Source organism: Antechinus flavipes, chromosome 5 (assembly GCF_016432865.1).
Source record: "Antechinus flavipes isolate AdamAnt ecotype Samford, QLD, Australia chromosome 5, AdamAnt_v2, whole genome shotgun sequence".
Lineage (NCBI taxonomy): Eukaryota > Metazoa > Chordata > Mammalia > Dasyuromorphia > Dasyuridae > Antechinus > Antechinus flavipes.
In genome coordinates, this window is record NC_067402.1 from 290621521 (window position 1) to 290645473 (window position 23953).

The following is a 23953-nucleotide window of genomic DNA, read 5'->3' on the forward strand; positions in this document are numbered from 1 at the left end:
AGGAGCAGTGTTGATGTTTTGGGAAAGAGATGGAATGGGATGTTCCTGTGACTTCATTAGCCTAGGGAAGCTCTCCTGTGAGGATGTGCCCTCCATCAATGCAGGTTGACACCTGTTTTCTAACTTAGTTTTAGAGTGTGGCCTGGGATACTGAGAGATTGACCCATCAGTATGTTTCAGAGGTGAGACTTGAACCTAGCTCCTTGACCCCCAATCTGGCTTTCTATTCTTTAAGCCATGCTGTCTTTCTGGGGCCTGGAATGGCAGATTAATACATCTATTCTGTTCCTTTTGTTTTTCAGAATTTTCAAATTTGGAATTATTAAGTTTTTTTGAAAATGAAAGGAGGAGAAAGGAAAGCTAGGTAAGTATTTCTGAACCTTGTTGGGCCCTTACATCTCCTTCCTTAAAGAAGTAATGACTTCATCCTTTCCTTCATCATATTCCTTCATCCATCCTCCATATCAATCATGAAAAGCCTACTGTGTGCACAGGGTCATAGAAAGATGACCAAATGATGATCTGGTTGTGGCCTAAAGCCAAGTTAGGTGGCCTGTGATAATCAGAGACATGCTACAAACATGTTTGTAGTTTGGGGGATGGGCTCTGGGCCTTTCATCTGTGTCAGATCTCTGGGTGTGGAAGCTCCCTCAGTCCCAGCAGCAGGTGATCTATCTGTCACTTATACTCTCAGAGAGGCTGAGTGACTTAGTCATGACCACTTAGCTAAGATAGCTCAGGCAGGACTTGGACAAGGTCTTCCTGATCCCTGTATCCACTGCATCCATTGCCTCTCATCCAGTAACTATTGTGTGGGTAAGAATATGAGACAAAAAGAAGGATAAAAAAATCGCACTTGGTCTCTGGGGAGGGCTAATTTACAACTCATCAGCTTAGGGAAGCTTCCTGGAGTAGGTGGCTTTTGGGCTTTGAAGGGTGAGCAGCCAGGCAACAAGCATTTATTAAGCACTTATTTTGTACCAGACATAGGCTAAGCCTCAGAGTTACAAATAGAAACAAATAGAAAGACAGTTCCTGCCCTCAAGGAACTTACAATCTAAAGATAGTAGATAACACATAAATAAGAGAGCTGAATAGTAGGGGGGAGAGATGGGGGAAGGAATATATTCCCCAAGGGTGAGGTCCAAAAGCCAGATACACATTTGGGAGGATGACTAGCCCGAGCTTGCCCCCAACAAAGAGATTTTGAAGGGAATGCTCAGGAAGAAGGGACCAGCATGGTGGAGGGATGCTCCAGGCTGAGAAGGCAAGAGTGAGCAAGATTTTAACAGTTAAAGGTGGCAAGGAATGATATTCCAAGTAGAAGGGATGTTGTGTGAGTGTAAGAATAGGAAAATAAGGAACAACAGAAATAGAAAAATACAATAGGTTTTTTGGGGACAGGGGAGATGACTTCTATTTTGGATAGGAGTTGTAGATTTTTTTTCGTGTATGGCCTGGATGAGAAGGCAACAGAGGTTCTTCTAAAGCTATCATTTTGTGATTCTTTGGGCAGGAGGTAATCCCTGGGTAGGAGGTGGTGGGAGGATAGAGCACTGAGGAGCCAGAGTGTGAGACAGTGAAGTTGGATTGTTCAGATTTCCTTTAAGATGATGAAGAAAGGAAAGAGAGGTCAGAGCATGAAGGATGGGCTAGGAGAGCAGCAGGGGTTGGAAGACCCTAGGGGTGGAGGAGAGGGCAAAAGAGTGAACTGCAAGACTAGGGTGTGACATTTATGGGGACATGGGAGGTAAAGAAGGAGAGCTTTATAGGCCTATGCAGACTTATGAAGACGGGAGAGGGAATGTTACAGGGAGTTCTCAGTTTGGCCCATATTTGGTAATATGGCAGGCATGATGGTGGGTACCATGCACCCATCAGAGGAAGGAGTGGTATGAGGTATCCCCAGCCCTAATCTCCCTTGCAAGATCATAGTTGACATTCTGGTTGTTTGAATAGGGGATAAGAACAACAAAAGAGCCTGATCCCCATTCTATTCTTGCTCATACAGAAATGTTCCTTAATGTGTCAGGAATTGAGAAGCAGTGTCCTCTTTATACAGCACTATGGAATCCAAGAAGGGACTGGATCTGTCCCTTAATGGGCCTTCAGTGCCTTTCTGACAAACTGATTTTCTTCCTCTGGCAGTTTCCAGGGTGGACAGAGCTAAAAGGGAACATGGGATTTGGTTTGTGACCTGGTCTGACCAGAAGTAGTGGTCAGGAATTCAGGAGCCTGGCTTGATCAATATGCCTCCTTCCTTTCTTCCTTCTCTCCCCAGTCTCATCCCCTTGTCCCTTCTGCTTCTCTTCCCTCTTTCCTCTTCTCTATTCCATCCCTCCTTCCCCCTCCTTCTGCTCCTCTTTCTCACCCCTCTTTTTCTTTTCATCCCTCCTTCCCCCTTCTTCTGTCTCTCTTCCTCTACTCTTCTTTTCCATTTTATCCCTCCTTCCCCTTCATTTTGCCCCTCTTCCCCTGCCCTTTTTGCCTCTTTCCCCCTCTTTCCATTCTCTCCCAATCTTATTCCTTTTCTCCCCATCCTTCTGTCCTTTTCTGCCACCCTTATGCCCTTTTCCCCTCCGCCTTCCTTTCCCTTCCCCCTCAAAGGGCTCATGAACCTGAAGATTTTTCTCTGACTTTTCCTATTTACTTTTTTTGTAAGCTACTGAAGGAATAAGAATGTGGAAGCTTGTGTTTCTAACTTCCTTCCCTTTCCTTTCAGTGGTCAAGGGGCAGTCTGGGTCTCTATCTTCCTTGTCTTGATTTCTGTCTTAGATCTCCAGCAAGTGGGCCTTGGACCTCCTTTAAATTTTTCTGTCTGCCTGTCTGTAATTGGTCTGTCTATATCAGTCTGTTTGGCTTTCTCTCTCCTTCAAAGGTCCTTGGGACCTTGGGACCAAAATGCTCTTGTGAATCTTAGAGAAATAATTCAGGGTCATCTGCATTATAGGAATACTTGTTTGCCTTATATTCCTGGGATTGTGTCTAAGGATTGTTAAACCAGTGATTCCCCTGATGGTCCTTATACACCAGATAGGTATATTCACTACTGAGCCAAGTTTCATTGTGGCCATGGAGACTGTTTATAGAAGATGAAAAGATTCTCTGCTAGACCACTATTGAAGAGAAAGGATTTTCAGAATATGGAAGTCCAATCCTCGTCAAATCTCTTTTCTCCTTTCACCAGCCATGACCTACTGTCTGGTTACTGCCCTCAACCCTACGTATACAGAAGCTTTGTTATGTGCATTCGTGGAGGAGAATGATGGGTTTGGGTCCCAGGATCACTACAATATAATTTCAGCCTATACCCAAAAAGCAGTAATTATCAGTTGGCCTCCAACTCGGGGGTAATCCTCAATTCATCTTTTACTTCACTTTTGGAAATTCATTTAAAAAAAGACCCATGAGATTCTCTTTCATATAGTTTAGGAGCCCCCATATGGGCAGAAGAACTTTTCTCTACATCTGCCCCAGACAATTCAGACAGAGAATCTGTGTGCCTATTTATTTCTGTCTTTCTGTCTGTCAGTCTCCCTGCATGACGTGCCTCATTGTCTCTTTATCTTTTTTACAACTCCCTGTTCACAAATAATAAAACACACCAACCATAAGCGGTTATGATCAATCAAAACTTTATCTAAGCCTGCAGTCAAACTAATTAAACAGAAAATGTAAACAACTTTAAAGAACAGGAAAACTTTGGAATTCACATCTGCTACTAGAGGAAGGGGGGTGAGTGGGTAAAGAGAGATAGATTTCACCTTCTTTTATCAGTTATTTCTGAGGGAAAAGACTCCCACATCATTATACTCCAGATATTGATTGATGATGTTCCTTGGGGCTGCTGTGCCCATCTGTGGTTCAAATGCCAGTTCTACTGTCCTCTTCCCTGCTCATTCCAACCATCCCATCAAGCCCTGGCACTAATTTCGTGCCCTTCATCCTTCCCCGATCCCTCATCCTATTTTGGACATTCCTCCTCAAAGGCAAGGGTAGGGGAGGAAGCAGAACCAGGTGTGTGCTGTTACTGTCTCTCTTCAGGGCTAAAGGATTTCTTTTATTCAGCAGGGACTTCCTCTATCTTAGAGACCAGTGTCTGGCCACTTGAAGATCACCTCAGAGTTCTCATTCTGATATTTCCATATTTTTTTTATAGAGCAAAAATTGGGAAATTATTATGTGGGGTCATTTTCACCAATATGTTGAGAAAGACCAAAGAATTCCAAAGAGATCTCAGGAGTTTTGGAAGCTGCCCCCAGTCCCCAGCCTCACTAACAAATGCTTGAGATTGACGGATAGGAGGCTGGGACCCAGAGCACTCTAGTGGGAGTAATAGATAACACTTCTGGGAAGAAAGGCTGGACCCATATGGTGGAAGGCTTTCAGAGCCACTTACAGCTGAGTCAGGAGGACCTGAATTCAAATTCTGCCCCAAATACTCATTAGGTGTTTGACCTGTGGCAAGTGTCTTCACCTCTTAGTTTCTCCAACTATAAAATGGAAACACCTGCCTCCCAAGGTTGTTGGAGGACACGTGAGAGCATGTAAAAAACTTAGCAAAGAGTAGGTGCTTAATACATGCTTGTTTCCTTCCTTTATTGTATTGTAGCCTAATTTTTGAGCAAATTAGCAATGTGGTCATATGAATACTTTAACATTATTTTGGGAACTCCTTGGGTTGGAGAAGATTGGAGATGGAATTGGAGAGGAGAGGAGGACAGAAAATGAGAAGGTAATTGGAAATTGGAGATGAAATGCAAATGTTGAGGAATAGCTTGTAGGACAATGTGGTTATCAAACAATGTGGATAGAGAATCCCTATTGTTCAGATGGAGGACCATACACAGAGCTGTTTCTTTAAGTGTATATTATACATATTCCACTTCCTCACCCCACTGGAAAATATACACTCACAATATGCACATACACAAATGCTTTTTTCCATTAGTGTATTTATAAATACAGCATTTATACATTTTGTATAAATACATTAATGGAAAAAAAAGCCTTGACAGTTTTGTAACACTTTAAAATTTACACTTTATGTCCCTTATGTCATTTGAACATCACAACAGCTCACCTATGTGGAATTGTCCCCATTTTTAAACTGAAGAAATTAATGCTTAAAGAATAACTTACTTACAGTCAGTTATTTTCTCTGTGATTTGTTCTTTAATTCACTTGTTATTTAAGATTGTTATTTAGTCTTCATTAAATTCTGCAACTTTAGTATATTAAGCCTTATTAGTTAGAATCTTATTGTTTTGAGAGCTATAAATAATATTTCTGCTTTTCTGGATTTATAAGTCCTTTGTATTCTGTCACATGATTGATTTTTGTAAATGGGTTAAGTGATTTGATATACTTCTTAACATTTCCATCCAGTCAATGCAAAATGATTATTATATTAAATTTTCTAGAATTTTGTTCAGATCCTTAGGTTTTTTTTTTTTTTTTTTTTGCTTAGCTTTCTGTTAGATTTGTCTAAATCTGAAAGAAATATGTTGCCATCACCTATAATTATTATTTTATTACCTGAGCCATTTTGCAATTCAGTTTTTTAAAAAGCTTTAAGCAAAAATGCCATTGCATACACAAATATTTAATTTTAATAGTTTCATTTTATATGGTCAAAACATCATATGTACTACATAAGAGACATTATATTTAAGCACAATGTAGTTTCTCTTTTTGTATCTCTTGACTGTATCCATTTCTAGTATTGTCTTAAATGACATGACTGTCCTTCCTACTTATATAGCTCCAACTGAAGCACAATAAATTCTATAATCCTTCATTTTATTTGTATGACTTTGTTATGTGTATTTCTTTTATATACCCAAATCTAATTCTATTTTTTACCTTCTTCTGTTTGGTGGACAAATTCAACTCATTAACGTTGATGAGTTTGATTTTTCTTTGTTTTTATTCTCTGACAAATTCTATTCTGTGCATTTCCCTTTGCCAGCATAACTGCAGTTTATTATGCTTGGAAGAGTTTGATACTAGTCTTCCTTCATCTCTCTGTTCTCCATCTTCCTTCATTTGCTAGGGCATTTCTTCTCAGAAATACATAAAGTTTTTTTTTTCTTATCTCATTGATTCTTGGACAATGTGGGACTCACAAGGGACAGCATTCTTGTCTCTCCTTTCAGTATTTAAGCCCTAAATCATCACCAACCTTTTTACTTTCTCAAGTTTTTTTTTCTTCTGTTTGCATTCCAAGGACTCAGTTCAACTCTGTTTTTTTCAAAAGGAATGCTTTGAACTTTTAATTTTGTTAGAAGACTATTCTCTCCTTCCTTCTCCCTCCTTCTTTCTAATGTTTGCAGGACAAATTATCCTCTGGGGAATCTATTTCCCTTTGCTTTTTAGTTTAGCATGTTCTAGCCTTTTCTTTTATTTCTCATTATTAATGATTAGTTCTGGGTGATAATGGATGAAATTCCTTGGCATATGAGCTGCCATTTCCTGGTCACTTTTAATGTTTTCTCTTTGACTGAGCCTGACTACTGAGTGTTGGCATCAGTTCAATAGGGTTACTCTCTGATGGCATCCTATGGATCTTGAAAATTTGCACCTAACCCTCTGGTTCCAATACTTTGGGGTAATTAAAAATGACTTCCTGAACTCTATTTTTATTTCATCACGTTTTATAGGAAAGGCAAAGTTTTTTTTGCTCTTTCTTCATGTTCTGTTTTTCAGCTTAATTTTCTTTGCTTGTAGAAAGCTCCCAAATTCCTCTAATTTTGTATCTTTTGATAAAGTGAAAAACTTGTTCTTTTATGGCATTTAGAGTGCCCTCAGTACAATTCTTTGATTCAGGATATTGACTGCTTTGTTAAGATTTTCTGGTTTCTATTCTAAACCATAAATCTCCCTTTTGAGTTTTTCATTAAAAGCTCTAATGTCACTTCTTAGCTCTTTTTTCAATTATTTTTTTAAAATGTTTTTTCCCTCACAAGTCTAGGAGTAAAGTGGTCATCTAATTATCTCTCCCTAGGGTTAATTTATTTTCATTCTTCTTATTTTATCGTGATTAGTGGAAGAGGCAGGATAAAAAAGTTATGGTTTTCAAAATTCAGAATCCTGGAGGTGCTACCATTGCATGGGACAGTCGGTCTAAGGTGTGACTGTGTTGGTTGATGGTGATGTGGGGTAATAAAGACCTGGGAGTGGAGAAGACTGAAGAATCATGAAGCATGCCAAACATGAAGTAGAAGGATAGACCATGGGATAGAGGTGACATTTTTTGCAATTATTTTACCTTTTAAATGAACAATTTATTTTTCTTTCTCTTACCCTGCCACTGAAAAAAGGAAGAAAAACAAAACCTTTGTGACAAATATGCATAGTCAAGCAGCCCCGATTTCCATGTCAGTCATGTTGGTCTGGCTCCTGAGTCCATCCTCTGTCGGGAAGGGTCCTGCCTCATCTGACCTGTTGGTCAGAGTTCTAGTCATTCATATATATGATTGCAGTGGAATACTTTTATGCTTTAAGAAATGACAAAAGGAACATGTTTAGAGAAACCCATGAATCTAGTTGTATGAACTGGTACAGAGTAAAAAGCCGAACCAGGAGAACTTCTTACATAGTCACCAGAAATCTGTGCTTAAAATCAGGGAGTAGGGGAAGAAAGTGGCTTGGAACTTGACAGAGAGTAGCAATGATGTGGAATAAAAGATAACTTGCAGCTGGAAAAGATTTCTTGGAGCAGGGGGCTGGGAAGGACGGCTGCCCAATGGGGCTCCCAGTCTAGGCATAGTGGGACACGAGTCTGCACGGGGTACAGGTGACAGAGGTGTGAAGGAAGGTCCTAAAGGTGGCTCCACCCTTGACCTTGTAGAGCCCGGGCCCTGGGCCCAGCTGGCTGGTGTCCAGCATCCACCACGCTGAGCTGCACAGTTGAGTCCATGGAAGGGGACAGACAGTAGGTGGCAGCAGCCGCAGCGACATTTTTACCTCTAAACAAGTTTAAAGATGGAAAAACTCTGGATGGGCGCTGTCCTTGGCGATCCCAACACCAGCTAGAAGAGATTCCTTGTCTCAGGAGACAGAAGGTTTCCCCCTTTGTCCTATGGAAAACAGCTCTAGTGGAGCTAGGCCAGGCAGGAGGGCGCTGTCCAGCGGCTGGTGCTGGAGTCAGGGATTCCTTCTGAGGGACCTGGGGCTCAGCCTCCTGGGTCAAGGGCTTGCTTTTTTTGTCTGTGTCCCCAGGGATACTTATTCAAGATCAACTGATTGATTCTTGTTCATTTTATATCATACTTAGAGGTGGTTGGATTCCCTTCTTCAACCATCCTATGGGTTCCTGGTTTTCTCTTGCAGCCTTGGGGTGTTGGGAAACTCACTGACTGCCAGGCTAGATGGCTCCATTCTGGAAAAGGGCTAACTATTGGACAATTGTCAGTCAACAAGCATTAACGAGTGCTTATTATGTGCCAGGCCCTGGGCTGAGTGCTGAAGAGCCAAAGAAAGGGAAAAACCCAACTCCTGCTTTCAAAGAAGTTACAGTCTTATAGGGCAGATGACATGCCAGTAACTGCATTGAAGATCTATACAGGGCAAATAGAAGGGGTGAGGAGGCAGGAAGTAGAGATGAGAGGAGAAGTAGCTCTCTTGGAGTGGGGAACAGGAACCACCAAGGCCTGGATTCAGGAAAAGAGCCCAAAGGCTGGGACAAAATGTATGGAGGGGAGTGAAAAGGGGGGGAGGGAAAAGGGAGGAGGCTGGAAAGATAGGAAGGCGTCTTGAGGTTAACTTCTCACATCCCATGTAGATGCTATGTTTCCCTTTTTTTGGTGAGGCAATTGGGGTTAAGTGGCTTACTTAGGATCACACAGCTAGGCTGAATTTAAACTTGAGGCTTCCTGACTCCAGGGGTGGTGCTCTATCCACTGCACTGCCTAGCTGCCCTTTCTTTTTTTAACTTGAAATATTTCTTGGTTGCCATCCCACAGGGTCTAGTACTGTGGTCTGAACTCCCCACAATCTTCACAAAACTCCAGAGACCAACATGTACCCTCAAACTATACCATTTTGAAATAATGTCATGATGTGTGCTAGTCTCTACATTATAATCCAAACTGATGGCTTTGGTTCAGGTGGATGGATGGGTTCATAATCTGGTCCATTAGGACCTATCCTAAACAAGTCCTTGGGCGGACAGTGAGTGGGACCAGAACAGAAGGAGAGAAGGCTGATTGGCCTTTGGAAACTTGCAGAATGCTTTTAAGGCCTCAAAGTTTTCTTCAGAGCAGATTATTAGAGCCAATTCTTTTTTATTTTAAAGACATTTTAAAACTAAGCTTTTTTCCCCCCTGGTGAGACAGTTGGGGTTAAATGGGTCACACAACTAGAAAGTGGTAAGTGTCTGAGGCTGGATTTGAACTCAGGTCCTCCTGACACCAGGATAGATGCTCTATCCATTGTGCCATCTAGCTGCCCCTTCTTAAAAATTTTTTTTAAAAAGTACTTTTTTTTGTTTGTTTTCATGTTGCCTAAAGTATATATCCTTCCATTTCCTCACCATTTTAAAAGAAAAAAGAAGCAAAAAAAAAGAGGAAAAAAATCACTAAAACTGATCAATATGTTGAAAAGAATTGGCTGTTCCTTGTCAGGTTCCCATATAAGGGTTCCATTCTCTATAAGGTGTGTATATGTGTGAGGGAGATGTCTTCTCTTTCTTGAGACCATTCTTTATGATTTCATCATTTTGTAGTGATTGCTCTTTCCATTTTTGCAGTCTTAGCCCTTATATCTAATGCAGATTTCTTGGTTCTGCCGACTCCACTTTGCTTCTGTTCATAGAGATCTTTGCAGGCTTCTTTGTGTTCATCATATGGCTGATTCTCAGAGCACAGTGCTGCTCTGTTCTCTCTGTGGGTCCCAGGCAATGGGCTTCGCCTTTGTTGCCGGTTCTTTGCTAGCCCAAAGAAGGTTGCTAGGGACTTGATGATCTCCTGGGATCTAGGCCAGTCAAAGGGTATGGACATTTGGGTTACTCAGTTTGCACACTAGAGACAGCTATTTGGCACAGTGAGCAAGAAGGCTGGGCCTGGAGTCAAGAGGACCTGAGTTTAAATCTGAGCACTGATTTGGGCAAGACATCTGTGTGTAAATGAGGATAAAAAAAGCCCTTCCTCCCAGGGTAATAATTATCAGGATCAAATGAGATGATATTTATAAAGTATCTATCCTAGTGCTTAGAATATAGTAAATGCTATATAAATGATACTATTATTAATTTCATATTGCATGTTTAGAATGACTGGACCCACTTCTAGCTCCTGTACAATATTCTTTGGAGGCTGTTGTTTGATTAGTAAGCACGGAATGCCATGGCTTACAAAGAATGAAAGATGAGGACCATTCACAGGACAATGGGGATGTAGAGGTGCTACTGGGCTGCAACACATTACTGGCTAGGAGGGTAAAGGATGTCACTAGAAAGATGGATGGCCAGGCTGGAAGGTAGGCCTTCCATGTGGCAAGAGGGCAGGATAACTGAGGGACGGTCCACACAGTCGATTGGGAGTCCTGTTGGCCAGGGCTCTCGAGGAAGTGGTGTGGGAGGACAAGGAGAAGACTTAATACAAATAAATTTCAGGGTATGTCTAGGCAGAGGACTCACACTGATGCCTTCACAGATCTGTGGAATTATCAGAGTAGCTCAGTTCCACCATCACACTGTGAAATCCTGCTCTCGCTCCATGTGGCAGATGCGTGGCTGCCCACAATGCAGATTGAAATCTTGGCTGGGATACAACTTAGCACTTGCTCATCCATTTGCTGACCATTCCATTAATAACATTGTTGATATGGAAAAAAGTCTCCCTGCCCCCATTCCATTGTCTCACCCGACATTGTGATTTTGTGGAACCAATTAATTGCATTTGGCGAGGTACGCTTATATTCATGAGCGAACGATATATCTTTGAGTCATTAGTTAAGATTTACTGAGTGTCTGTGCTATCACAAGCATCGAACAGAAAACACAACTTAATACTCCTACATGTTTCATCCTAAGGCAGCATGACACACAGGTCCTCCTGACTTTATGTATAATCAACATTTTAAAAAAAAGCCAAGCGAATGTACATTCCCTTTTTAAAGGTTTGTTTGGTATTTTGAGTTTGATCTTCGGTTTTCTCTCACAGTTTCTTTTAAGTGTATCTCATGGGAAAAGGTAATTGCTAAGTGGAGGTTTGGGAGGTAGGATTGGAGGAGGATTATGGATGAAGGGAGAGAGGAGGCTTGGCGCATGGAAGGTGGGCGGCTGTTCCAGGCATATGGGACTGAATACCATTGAAACAAAACTTCTCTGGCTTCTGAGATGGGTCAGTTTTTTACTCATTTAATTTTCTGCAGAACAGAATGTACAAGAATGCTTAACTAAAAGTTATGGCCATGTATAGTACATCACCATTTGGGTCATCTTGGAACTCGGCAGGCAGTTAACAAAATCATAGGCCCATACTGAATGCCTTCTGTGTACAAAATGGGAACGTCAGCAGTGTTGAGAGCCTGTTGCGGAAAGTCAGGATCTCAATGTGGACTGTATAGATTGTTCACATGAATATTCATGGAGTACTTAAGTGCCCCATTTGCAGGTATATTAGCTACCCTTTTGTATGCCAGAGACTTTCTCCTAGATATGTTCTCTTCCTTTCTTCCTTTTTAAACCAGAGTTGAAACTTGAATATTAGATTCAGGGCTTTTGGAGACTGAGTTTTTGGGCTTAAAGTATTTTATTTTCTGGCAAATTTAACAATTTTTCATGGTTTATCAGGGAAGTGAAGGGAAATGAAGTGTTCCTTGGGGGGAATGGAAAAAATGCTTTAAGAGTAAAACAAAGAAGGAAGTGGATCAGAGAAGTCAGAAGGAGACTTCAAACGATGATGGGAGGATGGAAGAAATTGGGAAGGATAGATGGAGGACCAGTCAACTGTTGGAGCAACATCCCCCATCTGAGGTTCTTCTCACAAAGGATGGAGCTGGATCTCTTGCCACTCCTCTGCTTCTCAGTTTCCAAGGAGGAGAAGAAGGAGGACAGTCACTAAGTTACATGAAATAAATGTGAAGTTCCATAAATGCCATTGGGAAGGAGGACCTTTGGGATGGGTCACAGGAAAAGGAGCTAAGTGCTGGAAAAGAGTAGCTTTCTGCAGAGAGAAATGGGCATGAACACTTACCAATTGGATGGGATCAGTTGAGATGCATGTTTCCTTCTTTGGGGAACAATCTAGAATGAAATTTGAGAGCTCCTCAGCCTTATGCAGCCTGATTACCAAATCCCACTTAAAAGATGACAGAAGAAACATAGAAAGCAGTGCATCTAAGGCTTCATTATCCCAGCATTCAAAAATACTGACAGTGTTTTGTGGGGACTAGCTTTGAGTTCCAAAATGCATTCCATCTGGGGCCTTACATTGTCTGATAATCCATGTGTGAGAGAGGCAATTGGAGTCAAGTGACTTGCCCAGAGTCACACAGCTAGGACATGTTAAGTGTCTGAGGCCACATTTGAACTGAGGTCCTCCTGCCTTTAGGGCCAGTGCTTTATCCACTATACCAGCTGCCTACCTTCCCATGCGTGATCCCCTGAGGTTCCTAGTGCTTCTACCTGGACACACCTGTGCTGAGTACTCATAATCATCCTGTCCCAAATGTTTAGGGGCCACCATTTTCACTCCACCCCCTACCAGCCACAAGACAATGACTACTTTCCTCCTAAAGCCTCCGGGTTGGGGCACCAATGTGTCTTTTTCCCTCTAGAGACACGTCTTGGTTGTTTGTACATTGGATATCCTCAAAATCTGACACTTAAAGATGTGCCTCCATCAGAGGGAAAAAGGAGGATGTGGGAATGAATAGTTGGTTGCCAAGAGAGGGGAGGGAAATGGACTTTGAATTTTGGGTCAGAGCTCAAGGAGCAAGACTGAAGAGGGTAGAGACGTGTATCAGGTTGTCAGGTTTGCGGGTTGTTTTCTATTGTCTTGCTGAAGCTTCACAATGAATGGCCTTGCCGCCATGGCTCGATGGCACACCTCTTCTTCTGTGTGTCCTGGAGCCCTTGGGCGGGCAAGCCCCTAGTCAGACTGGGGCAGCCTTTGTGTCCTATTTAGAGTCAGGTTGATCAATGCAGAACATGAAATACAGAGGATGACAAAGGGAACCAACCAGATTGAAAAATGATCATCCAAGTATGAAAGAGAAGATGGTATCTTTTAAGGGGTATACAAAACAATATGTTATTCATATCAGATAAAATAATATTTGTAAAATGCTTAGCACTGGCACATAGTGAGAGCTGTATAAATGCTTATTATCTTTCCTTTCCCTTCCTCTTCCTCTCCTCCCACCCCCACCCCCTGCCCCCCTGACTATTCTGGACCTGATTGTGATGAATAAGAAACTTTGAGAGGAAGTGACCATACCATCCTAGTACCTATGAGAAATGAGGAGGAGGAGGGTGGGCCCATCTGAGAGATGGGGCAGGTTTTGGGAAGACAGACTTTTAAGAGCCATGAGAAAGGACAAGTAGGTTTGCATGGCTGAAAATTCTACTGAATTATCTACTGAAGTCGATAGAAGATGCATAAGGTGGTCTCAAATTCAGGCTTCTGGTCTCCCCAAAACAAACACTTTTAGTAGTAAAGGAAAGGGACAATAATTCAAACATTTGTAGGCAAATACTTGAGTCTTCTTCAGATATTTTATCAGGCTACGTCCTGGGGCATAGAGTCATGGATTTTTGAGAGCTAATGATTGCTGTATGGCCTGGTTGGGGATCCTGCCAAGGTCCAGGTCTTCTTTCCTTGGACACGGTCCAGTTTGTCAGCGCCTCATCACTTGCCATTGTCCAGACAGAACTGGGCGTGTAATACTCCCTATGTGATCTGAGCAGGGCAGAGGGGGCTGGGCTGCCACCTTCTTCCCTGGGGGCTTCGGTCTTCTATGAAGGTGGGCTCATTGATGGGATTTTTCTTTAGTGAATCCATGCTGGCTCAGAGGAATCCTCACTTCCCTTCCTGAGTGCCCAAGAGTCACCTTTTTACAATTTGATGCTCTGGCAATGCCAAGCTCAGGAAGGGCACTGCAGAATCATGTTAACATTTAAATGTAGGGAGAGTTGGGTAGACATCCCTGACATGGCAGGAGGACTCTACCAAATGTTCACAGAGTGGCGCCATTTTGAGAGTCACCCGCTGTATTTATTTGGAACTCTCATTTTTCTAATCTGAGATGCGGTTCAATTCTATTCAGCTCAATAAGCAATTATGATCAGTTCCTTTTATGACCCCAGGACTAATAGATATTGAAATTAGAGACAACCAGCAGATGGATCCTCCTGGTCCTCCTCCTCCTGCTCCCGATGGTCCCACTGAGGTCTTCCTTCCTCATCTGTGCCCTTTCCAACTAAGTGCGCTCCGGTTTGTAACACTCTGTATCGGAGTAATAAAATACACAACAGGAAGTGCATTTCTGGTGATTATGCCTCTCCTTGGGTGGTGCAATAAGGCACGAGGCCAAAGCCCTGGAAGGCCTTGTTGCTATTAGGGAGAGAATTTATGGAGAAATTAAACAGTTACATTCTCCTCAGCAATAACCACAACAAGGTATGTAGTTATAGCCGAGACCCGCGCAGCTGAAAGACTCATTGTGCAGCAAAGGCCCGAGCGTTTTTAATCAGCAGTGGGTAGCAAGGAGGATCTTAGCAGCAGAGTAATGATAACAGCACAATATAATGCTCGGAGCTTTGCAGATTTTAGGATTTTAGAACTAGGAGGAACCTTAAGTGTCATTTAGTCCAATCCTGTCATTTACAGATGTGGCGGCCGAGTCTCACAAAGGGGCAGTGGTTGTTCAGGGTTGCACATTATTAAACAGCCGACTGGGCTTTGACTCCAATGCCTTGGTACCAGAAGGGATCTTAGAAGTTTACAGGGGGGAAAACTGAAACTTAGAGCATGTGGTAGTGAAGGAGAGGGCGACATCCGTCTCTTAGTTCTAAATGGGGTGTTCTCCCTGAACTGCTTGTTTAAGGCATTTGCGATTGACCTGGGCAGAGAAAGAAATACAACATGTTCAGTGTGCGAGGTACATGTCATGCACATGGGATGTTAGAGCTGGGAAGAATCCCGGAGATCTGGGGGGAAAGGAAAGTTGGCCTTTCCAGGCCAGGAAGCCAGGACTGGCTGTGGGAGACAGCTCCCCCTCCCAGCTTCTCAGCCGTCTCCAAACTGCCCAAAGCCACGTTTCCCTGAGTTACCTGAAGGAGTTCTACATATTAATGAAATCTCCTATTTGTACTGGACTTCAAGGACCACAGAGATTTATTTCACATAAGGAACCTGAGAGCTGGTGCAAATAAATAATGTACGTCCAGCGCCAGCTAGGTCAGATGCAGACAGCACTCACTTTCCTGATGATCAGGCAGCAGGTTCTTTCGTGTCTGTACTAGTGCTTTTGGCTATGAGACCTTGTTTTTAGTCCCTGTCCCTCCAAGGCTACAGTCTCCTCTGCACAAAATGAGGGCGTTGGAGCCCTGAAGTCCCTACAAGCTCTCCATCCTCTGTCAGCCTTTAGTGCTCTTCCCACTGTAATTCTGTTATTGGTACTTTGGCTTGATCAGGAAAGCTCCATGAGGCCAGGTGATTTCATTTTTGTCTTGTCTTAGCGTCCAGGACAGGGCCTGATACACAGGGATCGCTCAATCAATGCTTGATGATTAGTAATAGACTCAGAGTCATCATTGAGTTGGGTCCTTTTTCCTTTCAAATAGAGTTCAAATTCTTTAGTTTGACTCTTCAGTACAACTGTAAACTTCTTTCCTTCCCTCCCTCCCTCCCTTCCTCTCTCTCTCTCTCTCTCTCTCTCTCTCTCTCTCTCTCTCTCTCTCTCTTTCCCCTCTCTTCTCTCTCCTCTCTTCTCTCTCCTTTCTCTCTCTCTCTCTCCTCTCTTCTCTCTCTCTCTCTCTCTTTTCTCTCTTCTCTCTCTCTTTTCTCTCTCTCTTCTCTCTCTTTTCTCTCTCTCTTCTCTCTCTTTTCTCTCTCTCTCCCCTCTCTTATCTCTCTCTCTGTCTCTTTCTGTCTCTCTCTCCTCTCTTCTCTCTCTTTTCTCTCTTCTCTCTCTCCTCTCTCTCTTTTTTCTCTTCTCTCCTTCTCTTGCTCTCTCTCTCCTCTCTCCCTCCTCTCTTTTTTCTCCTCTCTCTTCTCTCCTCTCTCCCACCCCCTCTCTCTTTTCTCTCCTCTCTCCTCTCTCTCTCTCTCTCTTTCTCTTTCTGTCTCTCTATATCTTGTATATTAACTTTATGTTTAGCTATGTGAGCTCCAAATGGACATATAGCTAAATATAAAGTTCACACATACACACATAAACACATACTTTCCAGTTTTCTCAGCAGTTGTTAAATAGGGACTCTTGTTTTTAGCCCTCCCACCTAGTTTGTGTTTTTGAATGTTGCCTATGATGTCAGACATAGTGATTTTGTTGCTCAGTTTTGCTCAATTTTTTCTTTATTATAAGAGAGATTCAATGGGGGAGTGCATGTTAGGCACTGAGTTTGATGTAAAAAATGCATAATTAAAAATCTATGAATTGTAAATGTATTTAGCCACATCATATATTAAATAAAAGGTGTCAGAGGAGAGAGGCAGCACATTGTATTTGATTTAGGAATCAGGATTGGAATCATAGTTCCTTATAGCTTAAAAGTTATATAGGCTCAGGCAAATCATTTAACCTCAGCTTTCTTACCTATTAAATGGGGATAATATGCTCTTGCCTGATTACCTAACAGCCTTCCTGTGAGTACTCGATCAGTTGAAGTTATAGCACTGACATATCTCCCTCTAACCATAATATTTTGTCCTTTTATCTCCTTTCTCTCCCAATCCCTTATTCCCCTCGAACTTGCTCTTTTTCGTCTTCACAGTTTTAAAATCTCCCCATTCTTCTACTTCATTAATCCCTTTGTAGCTTTAACTTCCCTTCACGCATGGTCTTAGTTCATTATTCAGCCAGTTAAACCATGCCATCTTCTCTACTTTTGAAGAGAGTTGGAATTAAGTGACTTGTGCAGGATCCTATTGTTAGTATGTATCTGAGACTGGATTTGAATTCTGATCCTCCTGGTTCCAGGGCTGTTGCTTATTTTACCATTCCTTCCCTATTAACTTTTAAATCTAGGTAACCCTCACATTTTGCCTTTTCCTTTCATGAACCTGAGCTATCCATGTCTGTATGGACATATTTTATCCATATTTTTATAGAAATGCACAGAATCTGGGGAGTAAATAAAATGAGATCCTGTCCCAATGAGGTAAATTTGACCTAATAGTTATCATGAAACTTTACAAAATGTTGCTCCTGAGTGGAATATGGCAATGAAAATTTATATTTTATTGAAAAGGAAGCTATTAGATTAAAAAAAATCAGTGGAGTAATGTATATCAAGAAGACAAACAGAGGAAACCTTTAAACTCTAGGGGGACCATGATGAAGGACATTTGGGTAAGAATCATTGAAGAAAGAAATAGAAGTAATATTATGGAGGGAATATGTTATATACTATCTAGCCAGAAAGAGGAAATGGATATGCTTAAGAAATTAAACTGATACACAAGCATAGATTATGGGGAATTTGAACTATTTGGACATTAGTTGCAGCTCTTTCTCTCTCTCTCTTTCTCGCTAAAAACAGAGTAGTTGGAAACTTTTTAAAAATTGAATTTTATTTTATTTTCAGATATGCCTTTCTAAGTCCTTTTCTCACCCCACCCTCATTGAATAAAGTAGAAGAATACCTTCACCCATTAAAAATATAGTCAAGCAAAACAAATTCCTAGATGGACAATGTTAAAAATAATGTCCAAAGTGCAATCTGAGTCCTTCACTTTTCTTTCAGGAAATGATTAACATGTTTCATCATGAGTCCTTTGGAGTTATGGTTGGTCATTGTCTTGGTCAGAGTTCCCAAGTTTTTTGAAGTTGTTTGTTTTTATAGTATTGTTGTTATTTTATGCATTATTCTCTTGTTTCTGTTTACTTTACTGGGCATCAGACCATACAGATCTTCCCAGGTTTCTCTGACAGCATCTCCTTCATCCTTTCTTATAACACAATAGTGTTTCATTACATTCATATAGCATAACTTGTTCAGCTACCAACTGATGAGTACTTCTTTGGTTTCCAATTTTTTGCTATCACATAAAGAGTTGCTATAAATATTTTTATACATTTCTTTTCTCCTTTTCTTGATCTCTTTGGGATATAGACTTGGTATTGGTATTTCTGGGTCAAAGGTATGGATAATTTAATAACTTTGAAATTAGCAACTGTTATTTAATTTTTAAAAATAGCCTTTTATTTTCAAAATATATGCAAAGATAGTTTTCAACATTCACCCTTGCAAAATCTAAATTTTTCTCCCTACCTTCCCCTCACAAGTAATTCAATATAAGTTAAACATGTGCAATTCTATACATATTTCCACATTTATTATACTGCACAAGAAACAACAAAAAGGTGAAAATACTGCAAACCACATTAAAGTCCCCACAATCCTCTTTCTGGATGCAGATGGCTCTCTCCATTACAAGACCATTGGAACTAGCCTGAATTATCTATTTGTTGGAAAGAGTTAGTTAATCAGAATTGATCATCTGTAATCTTGTTATTGTCATGTACAATGATCTCCTGGTTTTGCTCATTTCACTTAGCATCAATTCATGCAAGTCTCTCCAGACCTTTCGGAAATGATCATCACATTCATATTCTATAACTTGTTTAGCCATTCCCCAACTGATGGACATCCACTCAGTTTCCAGTTCCTTGCCACCACAAAAAGGACTGAATAGCAACTATTATTGCCTAAAGTTGTCTTAATGCTGATTTAATTCTTCAAAAAAAGAAAAAAGTGGTAAAGGGAACTTGATTCTTTACCTGCTTCTGAACTAGTTGAAGAGAAGAACTTGTTGCTAATTTTGACATAATGGGAAGTTTGGGAGGAAGTGACTTATTAAAAGGTCATACTTGGTAAGGAAGGGAAAGTTCATGCCTTTCTTGAGAGCTGAGAGAATTCAGAGGAAGGACAGGTAGCATCGTGAGGCTCCAAATTGGTCAGGAGGAGATAGCCCAAGAAAAATGGGGTGCTTTTAATAATAAAAATTTGATGGCAAAGGGAAGAAGCAAAGAAGGCATTTTTCTGAGGAGACTAGTATGGATACACAGGGAACTAACTCATGGATGAACTTAGACTATAGAAAGACACATCCAGGGTGGAAAGCCAAGAATGATCAGCAGAAAGCACACATCTTCTCAGGATGGCGGCATCAGGTATGTTAATGAACTCTCTTAGTTATCCTGAGCGCAGAAGGAGGGTTGAGGAAGGGCTAGGACCTCTCCTCGGTAGACAGGACCACAATGGGGAGAAAGCAGAGTGACATAACTGCCTTTTCCACATTAAGAAGAGGAACCATCAGTTTGGGAAAGAGATTCATTTTTAAAAAAACCTAGCTATTCTCAGTGAATTCATTCATATCAACAGATCTGGATGGATATTGTCCAAGTATGACAAAAGAAGTGGTGTATGTGATTTCTGAGCTGCTGGTGATGATCCCTGAGCCAAGGTGGAAAATGAGAAGGGCTGAAAGACTGGAGATAGTCCAGTGTGACCCTAGTCTGCAGGAAGAGAGACACAGTGCCCTCTTCATAGAGTGTGGCTCTATGAGTGTGGCTCAGAACCTAGAACCTTGAACACTCCTTTCCCCTTCCCCTTCTTCTCTAAGTCTGTATAGGTTCTTAATGCATTTGGTTGTATTAATGTATTAATACTTCCTGTATTCAAGACATTATGGATATAGAAACAATTTTTAAAAATTCTCTTCTTTCAAGAAGTTTACAATCTCTTTATGTCTTCGGCTTTCCTTGAGTCTTTTCTCAGTTACTGTTGACTATTTTCTTCTCCCTGCTAGAGCCCAGAGCTGACATGGCTTACTGTTTTATTTTCCCAGTTACATGGGAAACAATTTTTTACATCTGTTTTTAAAATTTTGAGTTCTGGTTTCTCTCCCTTTCTTCCCATCCCCTTCCCTCTTGAGAAATTACATGTGAAGTCATGCAAAATATGAGCTCACATGTCTATTGCATAAAGTGAATACCTTATCATGATCCAATTGCTATGATCCTTGAGTTCTGATCTTCTGGGCTCCTGGAGCTGCTGACTCCTTCTTCAACTCTGAATGGGGTTCTCCAAATTTCTTTCCTGACTTTTTGGCTTTCTCTTTTTTCACTCTCTCCATTAAGAAGCTCATCTGCTCCCATAATTTCTTTTTTTCACTCCAATGACTTCAGTGATCCCTCCACATGGATGCATCCACCTTGGCCTGTTGTACTCTTTCCAGTTGTACTCTTTGTGTGGATGCTTTATTGGCTCCTGAAATTCATCATGAACCAAATTGAGCTTCTCATCTCCCCAAATCCTCTCTCTACATCCTTCTCTCCTCTGTTGATGACATGGCTATTCTAGTTATCCAGGCCTGGCAATTTTGGAATCATTTATTCTTCCTAACTTCAGTCTAATGACTTAGCAAATCCTGTCAATTTTTCTTCAATAGCATCTCTTGCATCCCTTTCCTCCTCTTCAGCTATCCTGCAAACACTTGGGTCCTCTTCTCATTCCCGGAAGCTCTGTATTATGGTGTCAAGACACTCTTAATCTGGCACCTTTTCAAATGCAATTTTTCAAGCTCAACACACTCTACTTTTGCCTCACATGTTATAATGTGGAAGTAGAGGGGGAGAGCCTTGAATCTTCCCTCTCCTATTTTAAGCAACTGAATTTTAAACCTAAGTACTATTTTTGGTGCCAAATGTCCCTCTTTCTTTTGATGGTTCCAACATTCTTCCAGTCTGTCAGGTTGGAAACTAGACTGTTCACTAGTTCCTGCTCTCTCCTATCTCTATACTTTTGCTTATGTTTCCCCTCATGCCTAGAATGGAATAATATGGAACAGTGGCATGGAAGATTGGGTTTTGAATTGGAGGCCCTGGTTTCAAATTCTGGGCAATCCTCTTGCTTCTCTACATGACCTTGGACATATTATATGGCTTCTCTGAACTTCTAATTTCTTTATCTTTAAAATAAGGGGGTTGTACTTGGCGGCCTCTGTGTACCTTCCATCTCTTAATCTAGAGTCCCATATTCTATCAGTCCCTCATGGCTGAAATCCCTTCATTCCTTTTAGTCCCAAATTAGATGCCATCTCTCCCTTGAAGCCTTCATCGAGTTATGCTAGCTTTCATTTCACTGGCTCTTTGGACATCTCTATTGCACTTAACCATATTCTGTCTTGTATCATAGTTCTTTCTACATATCTTTATTGCCTTCTTGAAGGCAGGATCTGTATCTTCATGGTTTTTTCCTCCCAAGCAAAATGCCTTACAAATAGTAAGTGCTTAATAAATGTCCATGTAATTGAAAGGAAGTAGTGTCTGTGACTGAACTCTCTTGCTCTATATTTATGGAAAGAGATCTCATCAATTGGTGAGGGTCATGTTTACTCAGATTGTAGTTGTGCATTGTAGGTTAAGAGGTGGGGTGACCTACCAGTCAATTCCTTTCATTCACACGAGTCATTTTGTCCCTGATTTTGTAACAAAATCAACTACTTCTTTGTACATAATTCTGGAGTTGCTTGCTACACATTTAAAATTTTTCATTATTTATTTATTTTAACATTTTTAAAAAAATTGTGCTCCAAATTCTTTCCCTCCTTCCCACACACTAAGAACATGAGCAACATGATATCAGTTATACATGTGAAATAGGTTAAAACATTTCCATATTAGCCATATTTTTAAAAAGCAACAAAATAAAGGAAATGGGAAATATTTATTTCAATTTGCACTCAGAATCCATCAATTCTTTCTCTGAAGGTGAGTAACATTGTTTTTAAAATCATGAGTCTTTTGGAATTATCTTGGATCTTTATATTGATCAGATTATCCAAGTCTTTCACAATTGATCATCATTATGACATTACTGTTAGTGTGCATAATGGTCTCCTGGTTCCTAACATTTCGCTTTGCATCCATTCATATGCATCTTCCCATGTTTTTTCTGAAATCGTTACCCTCATAATTTCTCATGGCACAATAATATTTCATTCAATCATATGCTATAACTTGTTCAGCTATTCTTCAATCGATGAGTATCTTCTTGATTTCTAATTCTTTGGCACACAAAAAAGATCTGCTATAAATATTTTAAACATATAGGTACTTTTCTTTGATCTCTTTGGGATACAGACTTAGGAGTGGATTTGCTGTATCAAAAGGTATATACAGTTTTATAGTCTTTTGTCAATAGTTCTAAATTGATCTCCAGGAAGGTTGGACAAGAACCCCATTAACAATGCATTAGTGTACCTATTTTCCTTTATTCCCTTCATCATTTGTTAGTGATAAGTATTTAGGTAATATCACAGATTTGTGATTAAGTATCACTTAATTTGCACTTCTCTAATAAATAGTGATTTAGAGCATTATTTCATATGACTAAATAGTTTTGATTTCTTCAAAATTCCTGTTCAGCTCCTTTGACCATTTATCAATTGGGGAATACTCTTTTTTTTTTTTTTTTTTTTTTTTAAAGAAATTCGATTTCATTTATATTTAAGAAATAGGGCCTTTATCAGAGAAACTTGTAAAACTTTTTGATATTACTATGGTACCTTTTAGCAAAATACAATTTCCCTGGTTATCCTTTTCAATTAGGTCAATTTGTACTTTTCCTTTGTCTGAGATCATGATTGCTACCCCTGCCTTTCCCTCCCAAATTTTCTGATGCATATGAGATTCGCTCCAGTCCTTTATTCCCTCCCAAATTTTCTGATGCATATGAGATTCGCTCCAGTCCTTTATTTTAACTCTGCATATCTTTCTATTTCAAGTGTGTTGCTTTTAAATAACATGGTTGAATTCTGGTTTCTAATTCATTCTTCTATCTGCTTCCCTTTTATGGGTGAATCATCTCATTCATATTTATGATTACTAATAGTGTTTTTTCAGACAATTTCCAGATGATGAAACTAGAGCCAGTTATACTTATGTGAAGAAATGCTCTAAATCATTATTGATCAGAGAAATGAAAATTAAGGCTATTCTGAGGTACTACTTCACACCTTTCAGATTGGCTAGAATAACAAGAAAAGATAATGATGAATGTTGGAAGGAATGTGAGAAAACTGGGACACAAATGCTTGTTGATGGAGTTGTGAAATGATTCAACCATTCTGGAAAGCAGTATGGTACTGTGCCCAAAGGGATATAAAATTATGTATACTCTTTCATCCAGAAATGTCTTTACTGGATCTCTATCCCAAAGACATCATAAAAGAGGGAAAAGGTCTCACATGTTCAAAAATGTTTGTAAGCAGTTTTTCTGTGGTGGTGGAAAGAAACTGGAAATTAAATGGATGGCCATCAGTTAAGGAATGGCTGAATAAGTTATGGTATATGAACGTAATGGAATATTATTGTTCGATAAGAAATGATCAACAGGCTGATTTCAGAAAAACTTGGATGTCTAGGCTCTTTCTTTGGCTTTAGATAGTCCAATAATTATTAAAATATTTCTTCTTGTCTATTTTCCAGGTCAGTTGTTTTTCCAGTGAAGTATTTTACTTTTTCTTCTATTTCTCATTCTTTTCATTTCATTGTTTCTTGAGGACTTATGGGGTCTGTAGCTTCCACTTTCCTAATTTTAATTTTTAAGGAATTTTTTCTTCATTGAGATTTTGTACTTCTTTCCCCATTTGTTCAATTTTGCTTTTTAAAGAAATTCTTTTCTTCTGTGAAGTTTTGTATCTTCTTTTTCATTTGGCCAATTATTTTAAAGTAGTTCTTTTTTCATTAATTTTTTGCACTACCTTTTCCATTT

At 40.3% G+C, this 23953-nt stretch overlaps 1 protein-coding gene across 2 annotated transcripts in view; it reads left to right on the top strand.

The window, feature by feature from the left end:
* Positions 1-301: 301 nt before the first annotated feature.
* The window catches only part of EFCAB6 (EF-hand calcium binding domain 6), a 198007-nt gene continuing 174355 nt past the window's right edge, over positions 302-23953 (top strand). For both annotated transcript variants that reach the window (XM_051962249.1, XM_051962251.1), the window contains exon 1: positions 302-364. In XM_051962249.1, the coding sequence (XP_051818209.1) occupies positions 339-364 (26 nt within the window). In that variant the 5' untranslated portion in view covers positions 302-338. The remainder of the gene's footprint in view (positions 365-23953) is intronic.